This window comes from Suricata suricatta, chromosome 17 (assembly GCF_006229205.1).
Source record: "Suricata suricatta isolate VVHF042 chromosome 17, meerkat_22Aug2017_6uvM2_HiC, whole genome shotgun sequence".
Taxonomy (NCBI): domain Eukaryota; kingdom Metazoa; phylum Chordata; class Mammalia; order Carnivora; family Herpestidae; genus Suricata; species Suricata suricatta.
This window is the reverse complement of record NC_043716.1, coordinates 35,987,267-36,006,108: the sequence shown is the minus strand read 5'-3', so window position 1 is coordinate 36,006,108 and position 18,842 is coordinate 35,987,267. Positions and strand designations below refer to the sequence as shown.

Genomic DNA, 18,842 nt, shown 5'->3' with positions numbered 1-18,842 from the left:
CCCCCCCCCCCCCCCCCCCCCCCGCCAGCACGGCCCCACCAGTCTTTCGAGCCATCTTTTCCCTCCTCCTGTCAACCCTAGCACTCCGGAGCTGCTTCAGAACATACATTTTCAGCCAGGCCACTCCCCTTTTAGGAGACCGTCACTGGGACTGGAGAAGGTCTCTCCCCAGCTGCTCCTGGAGGAGGGGGAGCCAGGGGACTCATGTCCCCACTGGCCCAATGCCTGGGTCGCTCCCAAGGCCCGGCCTGCCTGGGGGTGTGGGAGCAGGCTTCCTTGTCCCTTTGTCCCTTTGTCTTCCTGCCTCTGTTCAGCTCTGCTTTTCCTCCCTGCTCTCAGCCCCTTGCTCTCGGCGGATCCTCCCCACTCTCTTCTTAGCCTCCCGCTTGGATCTCAGGCCGGCTCCCAGCTGCGGGAGAAATCAGTTTCGCATCCGCTTTTCAGTCTTGCATTTGGGCTTTGGTTGGGTTCTGCCGCCAATGTCATTGGGGAGGGGGAGAGGGGGCCCCCAGGTGGGGGGGGGACGACAGGGGTGCTGTAACCTTTTTCACATTTAGTCAGCGACCTTGGGGGAAGGTGTATAAAATTGACAGCCTTGCCCATACATGTTGCTGTCCCGTGGCCCACCGTGTGGCCTGGTCAGAAGGTGCAAGGTGGGCCCTGGGCCTGGATCTTGAGAGAGACCTTTAGTGACTCATTTTATTTCTGAGCAGCTCCCTTGGGCCAGGCTCATTCTGGATGCTGGGGTGGGAGTGGGTGCTGTGACAGGTTCTAGGCTCAGAGGCAGGAGGTTAGAGATGGCAAGTGCAGCTACCTTCTTTACAGATGAGGGGACAGCTCAGAGAAGGAACGGGGCTTCCCAAGGGCCCACAGCAAGGTGGTATCAGAGCCACGATGGGACCCAGGAATCGCAAAGCCCTTCCCACCACGTGGCCCTGTGACAGCCCTGGGTACCCAAGGCCCTGCCTGCCCGTCTGCTGGTTTCCTGGAGAGACCCCTGGAGACGGGCCACCCAGGCGCCACCCGCCCCCAACCAGCTCTCCTCACTAGCTCCCCACTGGCCTGCTATCTTCCTCATGGGTCCCCAGACACACCCTGCAAATCCCACCCCCAGCTCGTTGTCCTGCCACCTCAGTTCACGAGGCTCCCCCGTCCCTCCTTCGGGTCCACAGCAGCAGCTGACATTGGCAGGGTCCTCACTGTGCCAGGCTCGGACATTAAATCGTTTCACATTCACCACACCGCTCTGATGAGCGTCCTTCTGATGCCCATTTGATAGATGGGGAAAACTGAGGCTTTACCCAAGGTCATGCTGGTGGCAAAAAGAGCAGGATTGGCCTCCAGGCTGTGTGATAACCCCCCCCCACACACACACGCACATGGCCTTTGGCCTCTTCAGCAGGCTCCTTTCTGGGCTACAACTATGCTCTGCCGTCTCTCTCCCTGACCCCCACCCCAGGGCACCCATCTCCTTTCTTCCGCCCCCTTGTCACCTCTGTGGCCTCTGCACCCTCTCCTCCATTCAGTCCCCAGCCCACCATACCTTCCCTCCAGCCTCATCCCAGGGCTGGGTCTCCAGTGGCCTCCAGACTCACTCTTCCCACCGCGCCCGGTGCCCCTCTCTGCAGCATGTGTGGTATAGACCCTGCCCCCCAACACACGTGCACACGCGCACACACACACACACACACACACACACACACACACACACACACACACTGGGGAGGTGTGCATAGGCCTCCATGCCTTCCTATCCTCTCCTCCCTTGTCAGCCTTCACCCTGACCCTCCTGACTCCTTTCTGGGTGTGTCCCCTCTGCTTCTTTACTTCGCTGGGCCACACACACTTCCTCCTGGGCCTCTTAGCTCTTCATACCACATGCACCTCTCCTGCAGCTCCAGGCACCCTCTGTCCCTTCCCAGAGTCTCTGTTATGAGCCCAAGCCTGCCCCTCAGAAAATGTCACCCACCCCCCAGGACATCCACCCACCCGGGGAGTCTCCTCCTTCCTCCTTCCTCCTTCACCACCTACTGTCCACGGTTCTCTCCCCACCAGGGCCACAGGCCTGGCCACGTTCACTTTCTAGGAGCCTTTCTTTGAAAAAGCACCTTCTCCCTAATAAAGCGATGTATGTTCCTTGTGGAAATTTCTTAAAGAAGCAGGGGAAAAAAATCCTCCTCTGCCTCATTACGTAAAGGCATACCCTTCTAAGGTCTCCCTGTGACTTCTGTCACCTCTAACCTGTTTTCCCAGACCTGCGGGCTTGGGAGGCTGTTTGTAAAATGCAAATTATTGATTATGTCATTCCCCCAGCTCCAAGGCCATGCTCACTGCTCTCTGCTGGGTGAGAACATGAAAAGCCCCTCACATGCTTCCCAGGGTGCATTGTGATCAGCTTGGGCTCCTTCCCCCCAGTTCTCCTGATGCCCTCCACCCCACACCCTCGATTTGCTCCAGCCACACTGTGTCACTGTCCTCTGGGCCCAGACAGCACTCGGTATCGGCTCAGGCTGTGAACTTGGTCAAAGTCCTCTGCTTTCTGCAGCCTCTTCCCTCATCTGTACAATGGGGACAAAAACCCAGCCGCAGGGTTCTGAGGTTACATGATACCTGGTGTGGGAAAGAACTGTGAGCTCCACAGCACTCGGCATAGGAGGATCCCCATCGTCCTCAGTTGCACTGGATGTTTGTCATCACCAAGGGCAGGGTCATGGCCTTTCTCCCATCACGTGGTTCTAACACTTGGGGCTCGAAGCTGCCTTTGACAATGACAAGGGGAAGGAGAATAAAAGTGCCAGGACTAGAGACACCAAACCTAGGGTGGACCAGATTTCCAGGGGTGTGAGGACCCAAGGCCTGGTGCAGATGGGAAACCATGGACTCCCCCTTCTTCTGCTAGGGCCTGAGAAATCTGTTGAACACTTAGTATACCCCCGCTCCAGATGGTCCTCCCTCCTTGTCACCTGCCTTGGCTGCCTTCACTCCCGGGGGTTCTAGGCACACAGATCTGTTTAGGAGCAGGAGAACCTTCCCCAGGAGTCCCCAGCTGACCTCCTCTCTCTTCTCATTGCCCGTTTCTGAATCAGTCACTGGTGAGGACAACAGGATTGCTCCGAACGCATAGCTTTCTCAGGATGCACCCCACCTGGACTGCGGGAAAGGCCCAGGTCTCCTGACAGACCAGGGCCTGATCCAGGCGGGATTTGGTCAGTCAGGAAGGAGGGCGTGTGGGCCGCTGAGGAAGTGGCGCTGGAAATGGCCCTGGGAGAGGCGCCAGCCAGCAGGCGCTGCCACGCAAGATGGTCTGTGCCTGTGACAGCGTGGAGGGACAGGTCAGCATGCTCAGGGCGTGGAGTGGGTGCTAGACCCTGACCCGCAGCAGGAGGAGGAGTCTCTCCCCCCCGCCTCCCATGAAAGCTGAAGGTTTCTGCCTTGCCACAAAGGGGACAGAGCTCTGGAAGTGACAGGGGAGGACTGGTTGGTGAGACAAAGTGACAGAAAACTTGAGAGACAGCAGCTGTGTTACCTGAGAAGTGAGCTGCACGGGGACAGGAGCACTGGGTGCAGTGGGCATGCTCCTGAAGCAGAGGGAGCAGGGACTTTAGATGTCACCGCAGCCGGTCTCCTGCAAGGGAAAGATGGCTGACAGGGCTTTACAAACCCGTGCTCCAACAGCAGCTACAAGTGGTCTTGGTTTCGATGAAGAAGGAGCGGGGTGTCCACATGGCCATTTATAGGCCTTCGACTGGCTGTGGGAGAAAGAGGCCCCCGCCTGGGTGAGGACATGCCACCTGAGTGAATAGAGGAGGCGGCACAAGCTGGAAGGCAGATATTCCAGAGACCGAAGCTCAGAATGGACCAGGGCTTTTGACAGCCGCTAAAGGGAAGGAAGAGAAAAAGCTTTTAACTCGAGAGATGGGCTGAGAACAAAGAAGAGAGGATGGCCAGGAGGGCTTGGGGAGGCGGTGAGATGTGAGGAGACAAGCAGGGGGCTCCCCTCCCACATGGGAAGGGGTGGGAGGGGTGGGGCAGGACTGGAGCCCAAGGCTAGCGATAGGGAGTGAGAGAGCTCTAGGTTGCTTGGACTGAGTCTGTCTCTGGGCCCAGGTACTGGGACCCTGTGAGCCGGGGCCATGCCTGGCACATGGCACTCGGCAAAAGACTGAGTGAATCAAAAGATCTTGTGGCTGCACAAGGCTGTGATCTTGTGGAACCTCTTTAAAAGAATTTTTTTAGTATTTATTTTTGAGACAGAGAGAGAGAGAGAGAGAGAGAGAGAGAGAGAGAGTGTGAGTGGGAAGCGGGAGGAGACAGAGGGAGACAGAATCTAAACCAGGCTCCGAGCTGTCAGCACAGAGCCCGATGTGGGGCTCAAACCCACAAACCGTGAGATCATGACCCGAGCTAAAGTCGGACACTTAACTGACTGAGCCACCCAGGTGCCCCTTGTGGAGCCTCACTGAGTCCAATGAAGAGCTACAGTAAAGGGGGAGGGGCTAGGAGGCCCAGACGGGAGACCCTTGCCTTGATTTTCATAAAGGGAAGCTGCAGACTGCGGATGACTTATGTGATGAGCAAACCCCAGCTGAGTCACTGCACGTGTGGAAGAAGACACGGTGATCATCAACTGCAAGGGCGAGTTCACGGTCAGCCAGTCAGGCTGCCTGAGATCTTGGTGCCCTTGCTGGCTGCTGGAGGCGCTCTCCGCCTTCCCCACTGTGAGGCATCTGATAGAGCCCACCCAGCTGTGCAGATAGCATAGGTGGGTGGGAAATGGGGTGACCTTGCCCAGACCGAAGCTGCAGGAGGTCTCTAGCGATGTGCCACAGCACTGTTTCTGGTCTGCTTCCTTCCTTTTTTCTAAAAAAATCAAGGTCGTTTGTTCATCATACTAGTGGCTCTGTGGGACGAGGTGGGGGTGGTGGAGGGTAGGGGTGGACAACGAATGAATACAACCAGAGAGAAACCCAGTTTGTGTAGCCCCGGCCCAGGGGCTCACAAGGTTGTGTGCAGCAGGGTTACCTAGGGTGCCTGCCTAAAATGCAGATGCCTGAGCCAGAGGTACGTTCTGGAGCGGGGGCCCCAGGATCTGCATCTGTGACCCATCATCCTCGAGGTGATGCACCTGGCTCTGGAGCCACAAACAGCCAGACCCAGTAGGGGCACCGGGAGTCCGCTCGAGGTGGGAGGAGGCGCAGCTGTTGCTAATGCTCAGAGCTGACCAGTGAGTGCGGACACTTCAGGAGGGAGGAACCTCCCATTACCCACCACCCACGAGGCTGGGAGCTGAAGGACACTTGTAGGGGATGCTCAGAGGCCAGAAGCTGCATGCAGCGAGTGCCTTTCCATCAGCTTGCGGTGGGGTGGGGCTGGGGAGGGGTTCTTTAGAGAAGTGCTCCCCCGGGGAGGACAAGCTTGCCCCCCCCCCCGCCCCGTTGTCCCCATAAGACCTTCAGCTTAGTATCAGCCTCCTGCAGAGGCCAGAAGGGGCCAGCCTGGGCCTCTAGCCTCTCCGCCCCGCACCCCTGTGGTAGCCAACCTCTCACATCTTCTCCCTCCCTCTCCTGTCCTCCCCACTCCCACCTCCATCCACCTGTCCTTCGTGTGGTCTCCCCTGTGCTGCTCTGGTCTGTCTCCTCCGTCTTCTCTCTTCCCCGTTCAATAACCCCGGTCCCTAGGCTTTTGGGTCCAGCTCTGTACCCATCCTCCTGTTCTGTCCCCCACTGAGGCCCCTTCCTCCCCATCTCAGGGGATCACTCTCTCCAGATGCCCCTCTGGCGTCTTCCTTTTGCAGTTAGTTTTCTCTTGGGTTTGTGGAGGTTTTTCATTTTTAAAAACTTCAGCTGGGGACCAGCAGGAAGGCTCTCCGTTCCTCCTTCTGACACCCTGACTCCTGTTTTTGTTCCAGGCCACTAAACCGGCTAAAGAGATGAGCGGGTCGAATGAGACCTCAAGCCCAGTCTCAGAAAAGCCCGCGGCTTCCAGAACCTCTATTCCTGTATTGACTTCCTTTGGGGCTAGGAATTCTTCCATCTCCTTCTAGAAGCCCCCTCCCCCTTCCACCTCAGCCTGCCCTCCCCCCCCCCACCTCGCCTTGCCCCTGCCACTTCTCTCCTTGCTCTTCTTCCTTTCATCTCCACCCTACCCAACCCCATTCTCTGGACCTCCTGAAGGGTTTGCCATGGGTGCGGCCCTCCTCAGCTCTCTGCACCCATCCCCTGTTGGTGTTTTTGGTTTTTTAAACGACTCACTTTTAATTATCTTTTTTTTTTTTTTTAAGTAAAACAGTAAAACTAAAAACCAAAACACACCACCTTCCCTTGATTTCCTTTTCCAAAATGGCCCGCCTCCCGTCATCCTGGCTCCCTTTCCTCTTTACCCACGCTTCCTCCCAAGTCCATCCCCACGTTCCGCCCTACACTCCCTTCCTGAGAGCACTCCAACCAAACTCTGAGCCACGGAGACTTGGAGCGGCAGGACACCCCTCTCCCTTCCTCGGAAACTTTCCTGGAGGAAAACCTGGACGTTGGACCGAGCCCACTGTCAGGCCGGCAGCCAGGACACAGGGAGACCCTGGTCCCGGAGGCGCCCCACCTGCCCAGGCTCAACAGGACTGAACTCTGCTGTCCGCTCCCTTCTTTCTGCTCATGCCCTGTGGGCCTGGAGTCCCGACGGGTGGGCTGGGGAGGGAGGCCGAGGCTGGGGGGACCTTTGAATCTGTGTGTCCGTGGAGAGGAGTTGGCTTCCTGGGTCTCCCTTCTCGTGGTGAGGAGCTGCCTGGCCCGTGCTGAGCGAGAGGGGGCCCTGCTGGATGGCTGGTTGTGGGTGGCTGGTTGAGCAGACAGCCTGACCCTGGGGTCACTGCCTTGGAAGATGGCAGGCCCCGAAGAGGGGTATTTGGTACTTTCAGTTTCCTAATTTAGCACTTTAAATGACATTAACTTATTTAATGGGGGTAGGGTGGGCAAGAATGAAGGGCCTAGAAAACTAGATTTGGGGACCTGGAGGGTGGGAAGGGGCTGGTTGTAAGGGAAGTGGGGGGAATAGAGAGGGTCTGATGGGGGGGCGGTGAGGACAGCTCTGACCCAAAGGTCAAGTGGCATGACCTTTAACCATCTTCTTTGTGATTTGAGGGTTTTCAGGGAAGGGATGAGATGCGATTTTTCAGTGGGGAGCTGGTGACCCCTGGTGAGACCCTTGAGGATCCCTGAGGCCTGACCAGCCAGCCCGCGCCCCTAGACCCGACCTGCAGATGCCTGCCCTGTGGGCGCTCCAGCTTTTGGCCAGGTCCTGAGAGGAGGAGGGAAAGACCAGTTTTGGTTCTCAGCCCTGGGCCACCCAGAAGGCACAGTGAGGGGCCAGCAAGGGGGTTATTTGGGTGGGGAGGGGAGGTGGGAGGAGGGTCCCCAGGGAGTAGGACTCCTATTTGGAGCACAAAGTGGGGTAAGCACAGGGGGGGCTTTGGAATTAGTCTCCCTGAGGAAGCACAGAAGGAAGGAGCCATTGAAGGGGCAGAACCTTTTCTAGTGGCTGGGGCCTGGCTGGAAGGTCAGTGCGTAGGGAGAGCCGCGGGGAGCTGCCGAGGGCTGGGGAGGGGGGAACCAGGGTCGTGTTGCTTCATTTCTTTCTTCTTGTTTGGTTTTGGTTTTTTTTTGTTGTTGGTTCATTCTTGTTTTCTAGCTTCGGATCATTTTTGTACAAAGGCAAGCAAGCCTTTTTGAAAAATAACAAAAGAAGAGGAAAAAAAAATCCCTCCTGGAAAAAAAAAAAACCCTTGGAAAATAGAAAAAAAAAAGGACCTCATAAAGGATGCAATTACTTTTAATTGCAGGCAACTCTTTACATTTAAGTGAAGTGTCTTAACATTTTATATTGTTTTAAAAATATATTTACATATTATATATATATAATATACGTAATATAAATATATATAAATATTTAAAAAAAGAAAAAAAAAGAAAACCACGGCACTCTCTCCCTGGCCACTGTTTTGGCGGGGGAGGGGGGCTGGAGGATGGGCACATAGGCCTGTGGTCCAGTGAAATGGTTTGGTTTGATTTGGCTGTACAGAGACCCCCTGACTGGGAAGGGAGGGGGGAGTGGCACCCCCTCCTCCCTCCACTCCATTACTCTTTGCTTTTGCTACTTTTCGCTTGCCCCCACCTCCCACCCTCAGCCCAGTGATCTGAATGTGTGCCCCACCGTCTTTGTCCTGAGTTGAACGTCCCTTTGTAGGGGGAGGAGGAGGTGTCCATCCGCGAGGGGCAGATGCAGGGAGCCGTGGGCCCCACCCCACCCGCTCACCGAGAGCCCAGTGGGATTTGCATCTCTCTTTCCCTTTGGTTCCTGCACATTTCCGGGCTGAGAGGCGTTTGCGTGGAGTTGTGCGCAGCCTGTGTGCGTGTGTGTGTGTGTGTGTGTGTGTGTACAGGTCCACTTACCCGTGTGTGGAGGGAAGCATGTATGTGCACAGCCGTGACCTTCCACGCGGGAGTGCAGGGAGGCATGCGCGCTAGGCGCATTCGCCCTGCTGGGGCATCGGCACGCACCCCCCTGCATGTCAGTCCAGAGGAGCTTCGCGCATGAGAAGGCGTGTAGTGTGTGCATGTGTGCAGACATGTGTGGCTGCGAGAGACTTGTATGTGTGCGGGCCACATACGCGTGGACATAGGGGTGTCCGTGGGGGTGCATGTGACTGTGTGCGGGCGTGTGCGTGTGCACAGGCGTGGAGACCCAGGCGTGTGGGACTGCCTGCGTGTGTGTTCCATCATCCCTGCACCGCTCGCTTTGGCTCCCCTCCCAAGCCCCCAGCCTCTGGCCCTCTCCAAGCCCGCAGCACGTCGATGCCCCCCCAGCTGCATGCGCCTTGCTGCTCTGTCCATCAGTGTGTGCTTGACCAAGAGAAAATTAAGACGTCCGGGGGGAGCCCTGTACCTGGTTCCCCCGCCCCCGCCCGCTGTGCTGTGTTATTCGCATGGGGGGTTCCTCTCCTGCCCCTTCCACAATATGCTGTTTCCCGAGGAGCCTCCGGCCCGAGGCTCTGAGAGGGGGTCCAATGGGCCCCCCCCCACCCGCTCCGGGCTGAGCCCTGGCTCCGCACCCCGCCCCACCCACCCCGTAGGGCCCGTGTTGGTGTAGCAGTGATGGCTTCTGTGGATATTCTGTGACCTCTGTCAGTGTAACTTGACAATTTCTAAATGGAAAAGGGTTGCTGTGTTTTCTGTCTCTTTTTTAATGTCCTTTTTCTTCTCCTCACTTCCCTGCTCTCTTTCCTTTCCGGTTTTTCTAGCCGAGTGTTTGGGGCTTAAATAAAACTTGTTTCTTTTTCCTCTCCTGGATCTCCTTTCTGTAGGCTGCTGTCTCATTATTTCTCCCCTTCACCCAGGCAGGTGTCGGGATGGACTGGGCGGAGATGGGGAATCTGACAGATAACTGCCCCACGGCTCAGCGGGCCAGGCATTGAAAGAGGAGGGGCAGGAACTGGGGCCCCTGGGCTGTCGCTGTCCTAGGGGCCCCTGAGAACCCACATCATTCAGGACACTGGAGAGGAACACCACTGACTCTTGTCACCACCCTCAGTGAGGTAGCTCTGGACATTCCTTACACCTGAAATGACAAAGCTAGAGATGGGAGGCTTCTTGCCCAGAGTCGTATCACTAATAAAATGCAGAATCAGAATTTGAATCCGGTTCTGCCTGACCCCAACCCCAGTGCTATTCCCCCCAAACCAAGTAGGGTCTGATTACCTCCCTGGGTTGGGTCTTGGCCTCCTGCCTTTTGGGTGGGATGATCCTTCCCCATTCAACCATCCTTGCAAGAATAGCAGCCTTCGAACTGTTATTTAAAAAAACTAAAAGATGGGTCGCCTGGGTGGCTCGGTTAAGCATCCGACTTCTGCTCAGGTCATAATCTCATGGTTTGTGAGTTCGAGCACCCCCGTTTGGGCTTGTGCTGACAGCTCAGAGCTTGTCTCCCTCCCTCTCTCTCCGCTCCTCCTCCACTCACACTGTCTCTCTCAAAAATAATAAATATTTAAAAATAAAAAAACTTAAAGTAAGAAATACATTTTATATCTTTATGATTTTAGATATAAACACACACATTCAATGAAACAGCACTTAATATATACAACACATTCTGCGATATCCTGTTAAATTCTAAACATTTTGGTCCCAAGCCACTGAATTGACTTCACGACTCTCTAATGGGTCAAAACCCACAGGTTGAAAAATAATCTGTTTGAAGGTCTAGTTTCAGTCCCAATCATGGTGCATGTCCGCCTTCTGCTTCTCAAAGGCCTGCCAGCCCCACTTACCCCATAGTGTTGTCTGAGATTGGAAGACCCCTGAGAGGAGATTTACCCTTGATTCTGGTTGGATGGGGGTCCTGGGCCCTGACCCTTAGCCAGCAAGGTGCCTGAACCTTTCCTGGCTAACCACGTCAGAGTCCTGTCTGCCCACCGGTGACTGGGCCAGATGTCCTGATATGGGTTTCCATATTTTCCTGGAATTCTGAAGCTTGTGTCACTGTTGGAGCAGGTGCTAAGGGTCCTTGAGGCTGCCTTTCTAGGCAGTCTCCTGCTTGACTGTGCCTAGGGCATTGCAGTGTGTCCCGTACCTCCCTGACGCACATGGGGCCTTCTATCCCATGAGCTAATGACCGTGACCTGAAGCAACACTCCCCCAGGCCTCGCTGGAGTCCCAGTCAGTCTTCTCCTAAAGGCGAATAACCTCTTTGGAGACGGAAGTTGAGGATGGCTCATTGGGAGGGAATGTGCACGCCATGGGTCACCCCCCTGCTGAGCAGCCATTCAGACCCTCCAATGACCCAACTTCATCCCTTAGGTCCTTTTTAAAATAGCAGGTCTTGCCTTTCTTCTCGCATCCTATATCCAGAAAGCTGGGAAAGTAGCCCAAAGCCCCCTCCTCTCCTAGAATCGCCCTGCTCACTGACAGTTCAAGATCAGGTAACAAATGGGACCGTCAGCTGCATGCAGGAATTATGCTGGGCACCTCATTCACCCTTCAAACGCCTACCGAATGTCTGCTTGCATTGGTGCTCACCCTTCATCATGGGGCCTGGGGCTCAGCATTTAGGAGGAGAGCAGCCAGAACACACGAACTCGGATACCTGAGCAGACTCGTGACAGACGGTGAGTAGTGCCACGGGGAAGCAGGGTGTGACAGCCAGTCAGGGGGGTCACTCAGACAGGGGGACCAGCCGTGAGGTCACATTCAAGTGGCACCCTTAAGAATGACGACTGGTCGGGTGCCTGGGTGACTCAGTCGGTTGAACGTCTGACTCTTGGTTGCGATTCCGGTCATGGTTTCACAGTTCGTGAGTTCAAGCCCTACATGGGGCTCTGTGCTGACCGCATGGAGCCTGCTTGAGATTTCTCTCTCTCTCTCTCTCTCTCAAAAATAAATGTATTAACATAATAATTTAAAAAACGATGACTGGGTATGGGGCAGCTGGTGGTGCAGTGTCCCAGGCAGAAGGTCCTGAGGTGGGAAGGAACCTGTGAGGTCTGGAACATCGATGGAACCCTAAGTAGAGTGAGGAGCGGGAAGGGTGCAGGCCATGAGGCCAGAGCGGGGCAGAAACCCCATGCTCGGAGCCACGGTCTGCGGGATGTGGTAGGAAAGGTGGATTTCTTCGCAGAGCCACGGAAACCGAGCAGAGGCTTTTAAGGAAGACATTGACGTGAGCTGACACTATTTCAGAAGTTACCTCTGGCTGCGGTGCCAAGACAAGATGGCGGACGAGGGGCAAGAGTGAGTGCAGAACCATCTAGCAGTGCAGGGGATGCCAGCCGGCACTCAGCTAACAAATCTCTGGCTGAGGGGAAGGGAAACTGAGTATCAGCACCTTTGTATGTATGAAGTGATGGGGCCAGAATTCAAACCCAAGACTTCTCCCTCCCGATAGTCACGCTTTCTTAATGCTTTATGATACTCATCACTTCCATTAAGTGTCTCTTTAACCCTGACAACATGGCCTGTGGGTATCATAACCTCCACTTTACTGATTTACACAAAGCAGGAATTTGACTGGCTGGCCTGAGTCGGGTCCTAATTGGTAAGAAAAAAAGAGACTGCTTTACAGAAACTTGGGGAAGCCCTCATCTTCTCCCTGGATGTCTGCACATCTCCTCGGAGCCCCTAGGCAGTTTCTTCCTCTTTGATCTCTGTGTGGCTTAAGCATTCCAGAGCTCACAGGGTGACAGGTGACAGCACAACCCATGGTGTGGGGGGTGGCCTTGGGCTCATGGTCACATGCCCATCAGCTGATGACAGGCTCCCTGACGCTGATGCTGACTGATGGACACTACTCATAATGACACCTGCTGGGAAGCTCCATGTCATACCTCTGGTCACAGTTCTAGAAACATCGCTGAAAATTCCCAGACTCTCTGATTTAGCTCAGGCCACTTTCACGGTCCTTCCACGTGGCCCATGCCAGAACGGCAAGGAAAAATCGCTATTTCTCTTAGTTCAACCCAAATAGATTTAGAGTTTTCCCAAAGAAATGTTTCCCATGAAATAAACATCTATCCTTATGCCCGCACTGCTCTGTTCTGACTGGTAGTAAGTTTTCTGACACTGGGAACTTGCAATTTTGTTTTCTTCTTCAAGGCTGTTTGGCTGTTCTGGCTCCCTTGAATTTTGGTAGGAATTTTAGGATCAGCTTGTCAATTTCCTTCCAAAAAGGTAGGATTTTAACTGGAATTGTGTTGGCTCTATAGTTCAATTTAAGGAAAATTGCCATCTTGAAACAACATTAAATCCTCTGAAACATGGGATATCTTTCTCTCTATTTAGATCTGGTCATTTCTTTTGGCGATGTTTTGTAGTTATCTCGGTACAAGCTTTGCACTTCTTTTGTTAAATTTATTCCTAGTGTTTTCTTTGTTGTTGTTGTTTTAAAGTTTATTTATTTTAGGAGAGAGAGAGAGAGAACAGGGGAGGGGCAGAGAGGAGAATCCCAAGCAGGCTGTGCACTGTCAGCACAGAGCGGATACAAGGCTTAGTCTCATGAACCGTGACATCATGACCGGAGCCAAAATCAAGAGTCGGACGCTTAACTGACGGAGCTACCCAGGCGCCCCTAATCAACTGTTTTAAAGCGTACAATTCAGTAGTATTCAGTGTACTCACAATGCCGTGCACTCACTACCTCTCTCTAGTTCCAAAACTTTTTCATTGACCCATAAAACAACCCATACCTATTAAGCAGTCTTTCCCCATCCCCACCCCACCATTCCCTAGTAACCTCTAATCTGTCTCTAGGGGGTTGTTTGCTCTAAATATATATCATATAAAGGGAATCGTATAATTTGTGACCTTTTGTGTCTGGCTTCTCCCAGTATAATTTTTACAAGGTTTATCCAAGTTGTAACATGTATCAGGACTTTGCTCCCTTTCGTGGCCAAACAGTACAGTGTTGTATGAATAATGCTGCTATAAACATTCACGTACAAGTTCCCGTGTGGACGTATGTTTTCATTTCTCTTGGGGGAGATGCTAGGAGTGGAGTTCATCATATGGTATTTCTGTGTTTAATGTTTTGAGAAACTGCCAAACTATTCTCCACAGCAGCTGTGTTAGTTTACATTTTCACTAATAATCGAGCTGGGGTCCTATTTCTCCACATCCTCACCAACACTTGTTGTTTTCTATTTTCTTTTTTTTCTATTTATTTTTGAGAGAGAGAGAGAGAGAGAGAGAGAGAGAGAGTAGGGAAGAGGGGCAGAGAGGGAGGGAGAGAGAATCCTAAGCAGACTCCATACTCAATGCAGAGCCTGACTTGGGTCCCGATCCCATGACCCTGGGATCATGCCGTGAGCCGAAATCAAGCATCAGATGCTTAACTGACCGGGCCACCCAGGCGCCCCTCTTTCTAATTTCTTAAGGTGAAAGTTTAGGTTATCGACTTAAAATCTTTCTTCTTCTCTAATACACACATTTACACCTATAAATCTCCCTGGAAGCACTGTTTTGATTGCATCCCATAAACTTACACATGTTCTGTTTTTGCTTTCATTCATCTTAAGCTATTTCTAGTTTCACCTGAGATTTCTTTTTTGACCTGCTGATTTAGGAGTGAGCTTTTTTATTTCCACATATTTGTGAACTTCCCGCCATTTCATCTGTTATTAATTTCTAATTTAATTCCATTGTGGTTGGAGAGCAAACTTGGTGCGATTTCAATCCTCTTAAATTTCTGGAGACTTGTTTTATGCCCTGGCATATGGTCTATCCTAAAGAATGTTCCATGTGTCCTTGAAGGAAAATGTGTATCCTGCTGTTGTTGGATGGAGTCTTCTTTAGATATATCTGGTAGGTCTAATTAGCTTGCAGGGTTCCAATATTTTACTTCCTCACTGATCTTCTGCTGAATGGTTGTGTTACTGAAGGTGGGTACCGAAGTCTCCAAGCATTATTTTGAATTGCCTGCTTTCCTTTTAATTCTGTTCATTTTTAAAAATGTTTTTATTCATTTTTGACAGAGAGACAGCGTGAGCAGGGGAGGGTCAGAGAGAGAGGGAGACACAGAATCTGAAGCAGGCTCCAGGCTCCGAGCCGTCAGCACAGAGCCTGATGCGGGGCCCGAACCCACAAACCATGAGATCATGACCTAAGCCAAAGCCAGACACTTAACTGACTGAGCCACCCAGGCGCCCCAATTCTGTTCATTTTTGCTCCAAATTTTGTTGTTAGAAGCATATGTATTTACGATAACTTAATCTTCTTGATAAACACTTTTATCATTATACATGTCTTTCCTGTCTCAAGTAACAGTTTTTGTCTCCTTAGTATCTGTTTTGTTGCATAGCTACTCGTAGCTCTCTGTTGGTAACTCTGGTGGCATCTTTTTACTTTAAACTTTCTTTGTGTTTCTTTGAATCTAAAGCAAATAGCAGATAGTCTGATTGTGTTTTTCAATCTATTCTGCCGATCTCTGCCTTTGATTGGGCCGTTTGCCCCATTTACATCCAATGTAATTACTGAGAAGGTAAGATTTGTCTGCCATTTTGCTATTTTTTCATGTCTTACAGGGTTTTTTGTTGTCTTCTATTTCTTGATTCCTGCCTTCTTTCGTTTAGATATTTTCTAGTGTAACTTTTAAATTCCCTTGTTTCATTTACAGTTTTTTTTTTTTAATTATTTTCTTAGCGCTTGCCCTGGGGATTACAATTAGCAGCATCTTCACTTAACACAATGCAGTTCAGATTTGGGGCGCCTGGCTGGCTCAGTCACAGAGCACGCAACTCTTGATCTTAGGGTCATGAGTTTGAGCCCCACATTGGGTATAGCAATTACTAAAAAAAAAAAACCTTAAAAATAAAATAAATAATACAGTTTGTGGGGGGCGCCTGGATGGCTCAGTAGGTTAAGTGTCTGACTTTGACTCAGGTCACGATCTGACAGGTTTGTGGGTTCGAGCTCTGTATCGGGCTCTGTGCTGACAGGTCAGAGCCTGGAGCCTGCTTTGGATTCTGTGTCTCCCTCTTTCTTTGTTCTTCCCCTGCTCACGCTCTGTCTGTCTCTCTCTCTCAAAAATAAACATTAAAAAATAGCAATAATATAGCTTGGATAAATACTGTTAATCTTAGTAGTGTACAAAAGTTTGCTTCATTCCCTCCCACACCTTTGTACTATTATTGTCATACAAATCTCACCTCTACGCATCACAAGCCTGCCAACACAGTTTTGTAATGCTTTATGCAGCCGCCTTTTATTTATCTTTTTTTAAAAATGTCATTTTTTAAATTTTTAAATGTTTTATTAATTTTTGATACAGGAGAGACAGAGCATGAGAGGGGGAGGGTCAGAGAGAGAAGGAGACACAGAACGGGAAGCAGGCTCCAGGCTCTGAGCTAGCCGTCAGCACAGAGCCTGACGCGGGGCTCGAACCCACGAACGTGAGATCTGACCTGAGCCGAAGTCGGAGGCTTAACTGACTGAGCCACCCAGGCGCCCCATATTTATCTTTTAAATAACAGGCTTGAACTTTTATTTTAAAGTAGGCTCCACGCCTAAAGTGGAACTTGAACCCACAACCCAAGCTCTACTGACGCAGCCAGCCAGGTGCCCCTGAAATTTTATTTTATTTTTAAGTAATCTCTACACCCACACCGTGGGGCTCAGACTCATGACCCCGAGATCTGGAGCTGGATGCTCTCCTGACTAAGGCGGCCAGGCTCCTCCTTTAGCCTTTTAAAGACTAAAAAAAAGTTAAAGCAAAAGAAAAGCATTACAAATAAAAATGCTGATAACTGTCTTTCATAATATCTCCGTAGTTACCCTTGGTGGTGTTCTTTCTTCTTCGCGTGCATTCAAGTTATTACCATCTGGTGTCGTTTCATTGCAGCTTACAGGCACCCGGGAATATTTCCTCTACTGGAGATGTCCTCATTCCCTTTGTTTTGGGAGAGAGCATGGTTTTGATCCATTCTCATCCAAAGCCTAGTACAGCGGGGAGAAGGTAGCCCAGTGGGCTTAGATTGATTCTGGCTCCACCAACTTACTAGCTGTGTGACCTTAGGCAGGTCACGTCACTTCTCTGTGCCTTAGTTTCCTCATATATAAAATGGAGATAATAATGATCCAGTGCTCCGAAGTGTTGCAGGACTCAGCATTTGTAAAGCCCTTGGGGCAACAGCACTAGCTGTTGGCTCATTCGCCAAACAAAAACAACAGGGGGCTGGGTAGAGAAAGGAAGGAGCAGTGTGCGAGCTCTATCCATCCCCAGGGCTCTCTAAGGTTCTCTTTGATGGACGTCACCTGCTTTTCCTATAAGGTACGAGGCTCATCAGAGGATGCCTGGAAGCTGGCAGGGTCAACTCTAGAACCATGACAATGAAGGAAACCCACCCCTTGGGGCACCTGGGTGGCTCAGTGTGTTAAGTATCCGACTTTGGCTCAGGCCATGATCTCATAGTACATGGGTTCAAGCCCTGCGCCGGGTTCTGCACAGACAGCTCAGAGCCTGGAGCTCACTTCAGATTCAGTGTCTCCCACTCTGTGTGTGTCTCTCTCTCAAAAAAATACACATTTAAAAAATTTTTGTTTTGAAGGAAACCCATCGCATGTTGTAAATTACACGTGACTAAGACAATGGGCAAAACCCACTCTTGTCCTCTTGGGATACCGTGTGGGCCTGGAGACCCTGTGGTGTCAGCCAGCCAGGATGCGCCCATCAGTGGCACCGCTGGGCCATTCCGAAGATCCAGGATGAGTCCTCAAGGACACCGACGAAGCTCCCAGGAGGCAGAGGTTTGCCTCCACTCTGCAGCCACCGGGTCCAGCCCCCATTGCCCTCTTTCCGAGGGCCAACCCCTCCCCCTCCCCTTTCCTCCCTCCAAATCAAATGACACCGCTGACTCGTGCGCCTCGAGGAAGGCCATTTATTTCCAAGATATAGACTATACTTTTAAGACAGGACTTTTCAGAAGCAGGAAATCTTAGTTGTTGCCTAGAGAGGTGTGTCAAGGACACAGTGAAAGGAGACATGCGCATGTGGGGCGAGAGGCGTATCCAACACTGTTACAACACTTTTTTAAATGAGCAAAACATCTTTAAAAATCCTTATAAATTCTTTATAATATGTTACACATTTAGAGACAATATTTACAGTAAAAGGGTGGGGGGAGGGAGGAGAGAGAAATCTACTTTACAGCAAATCTTTGCATAAAACAAGAGGACTGATAGACGTGGCAGTGGGGTTCGCACCCCCTGCTGGACTTCCCTGCAGTAAGTGCGGGCGTGGGGGGGGGCTGGTGGCCTGAGGTCTATTTACAATGTGTGGGGAGAAGAGGGGGCTGGGTCCCGCCCATCCTGAAGGAACAGCCCAGCTCAGACCCCATAAATCTACGTGTGTGTCTGTGAGTGAGAGAGAGACACCAGGGATGTTTACTACGCCCCCTCCTAAAGGGAAGAAGGTGGGAGTCTGTGTGCCTGAATTGTGGAAGCAGCAGGCAGAGCTGGAAGAACAAAGAGCCGGGCAAGGGAGATCTAGGGGGTACCCTGCACCGACCCCAAACTGGGGAACCGGCAGCTAGCTCCCATGGTCAACACGCTTGGTGAGAGTGGTTTAGGGGCTGGCAAAAAGTTGGTGAGGGGAATCACCCTGGTGAGAGCCTCAGCCCCGCCTCTGTGGGGTGGCCCTGACCTCCTTCTCTGGCTCCGACAGGCAGCAGGGGCAGGATCCCTGGATGCACGGAAGGCAGGAGGGGTGGGGGGCTGCTGTATGAGGTGGGGTGGGGGACAAAGGGGCAGGAAAGGCATTAGTTGCTACTGGAAACACCTTCTGACAGTGACTAGCACACTCCACACATACCCCTCCCCCCACGGACGCCACGACCCTACATCACCTCCCACCCAGGCCTCAGCTAGGAGCTAATGGAGAGGAACGGGGGAAAGAAGCGAACAGCCAGCCTCATCACCCCGAGTCTTTCCTTGTCCGAGACTCGGGGAGGGGGGCAGTTCCCTATCCACACCCCATGGCCAACGAGGGTCTCTAAGTGCAGACACAGAAGGGCCCACTCTGTTACAGAGCTCCAGCAGCCTGTCCCCTCCCCCCTCCTCTTACCTCCAGGGCCCCCTCCCTTCCATTCCCTGTCCCGCAGGCCGGGGCCTTCTCATCTGCCCAATCCCGCACACAAACTAGAGACGCGGCCTGCAGCGCCAGATGCACGGGGCGGGGGGCAAGAGGAGATGGGGTGCAAGCCAGAGAAGACAGAGGGAGAGGAACCGGCGGGGGGCGGGGCTGGTCACAGATACTGATGGAGACGAGAGGCGCCCGAACGGCGCTGGGGCTGGCTCGGCAGGGCCCCCGGG

The 18,842-nt window shown here is 52.3% G+C and overlaps 1 protein-coding gene across 1 annotated transcript in view; it reads left to right on the top strand.

Moving 5' to 3' along the window:
• SRCIN1 (SRC kinase signaling inhibitor 1) overlaps positions 1 to 9,338 on the top strand; it is a 68,680-nt gene extending 59,342 nt beyond the window's left edge. The window contains exon 21 of the mRNA XM_029927023.1: positions 5,893 to 9,338. Coding sequence (XP_029782883.1) covers positions 5,893 to 6,043 — 151 coding nt within the window. The 3' untranslated portion in view covers positions 6,044 to 9,338. The remainder of the gene's footprint in view (positions 1 to 5,892) is intronic.
• Positions 9,339 to 18,842: the final 9,504 nt, after the last annotated feature.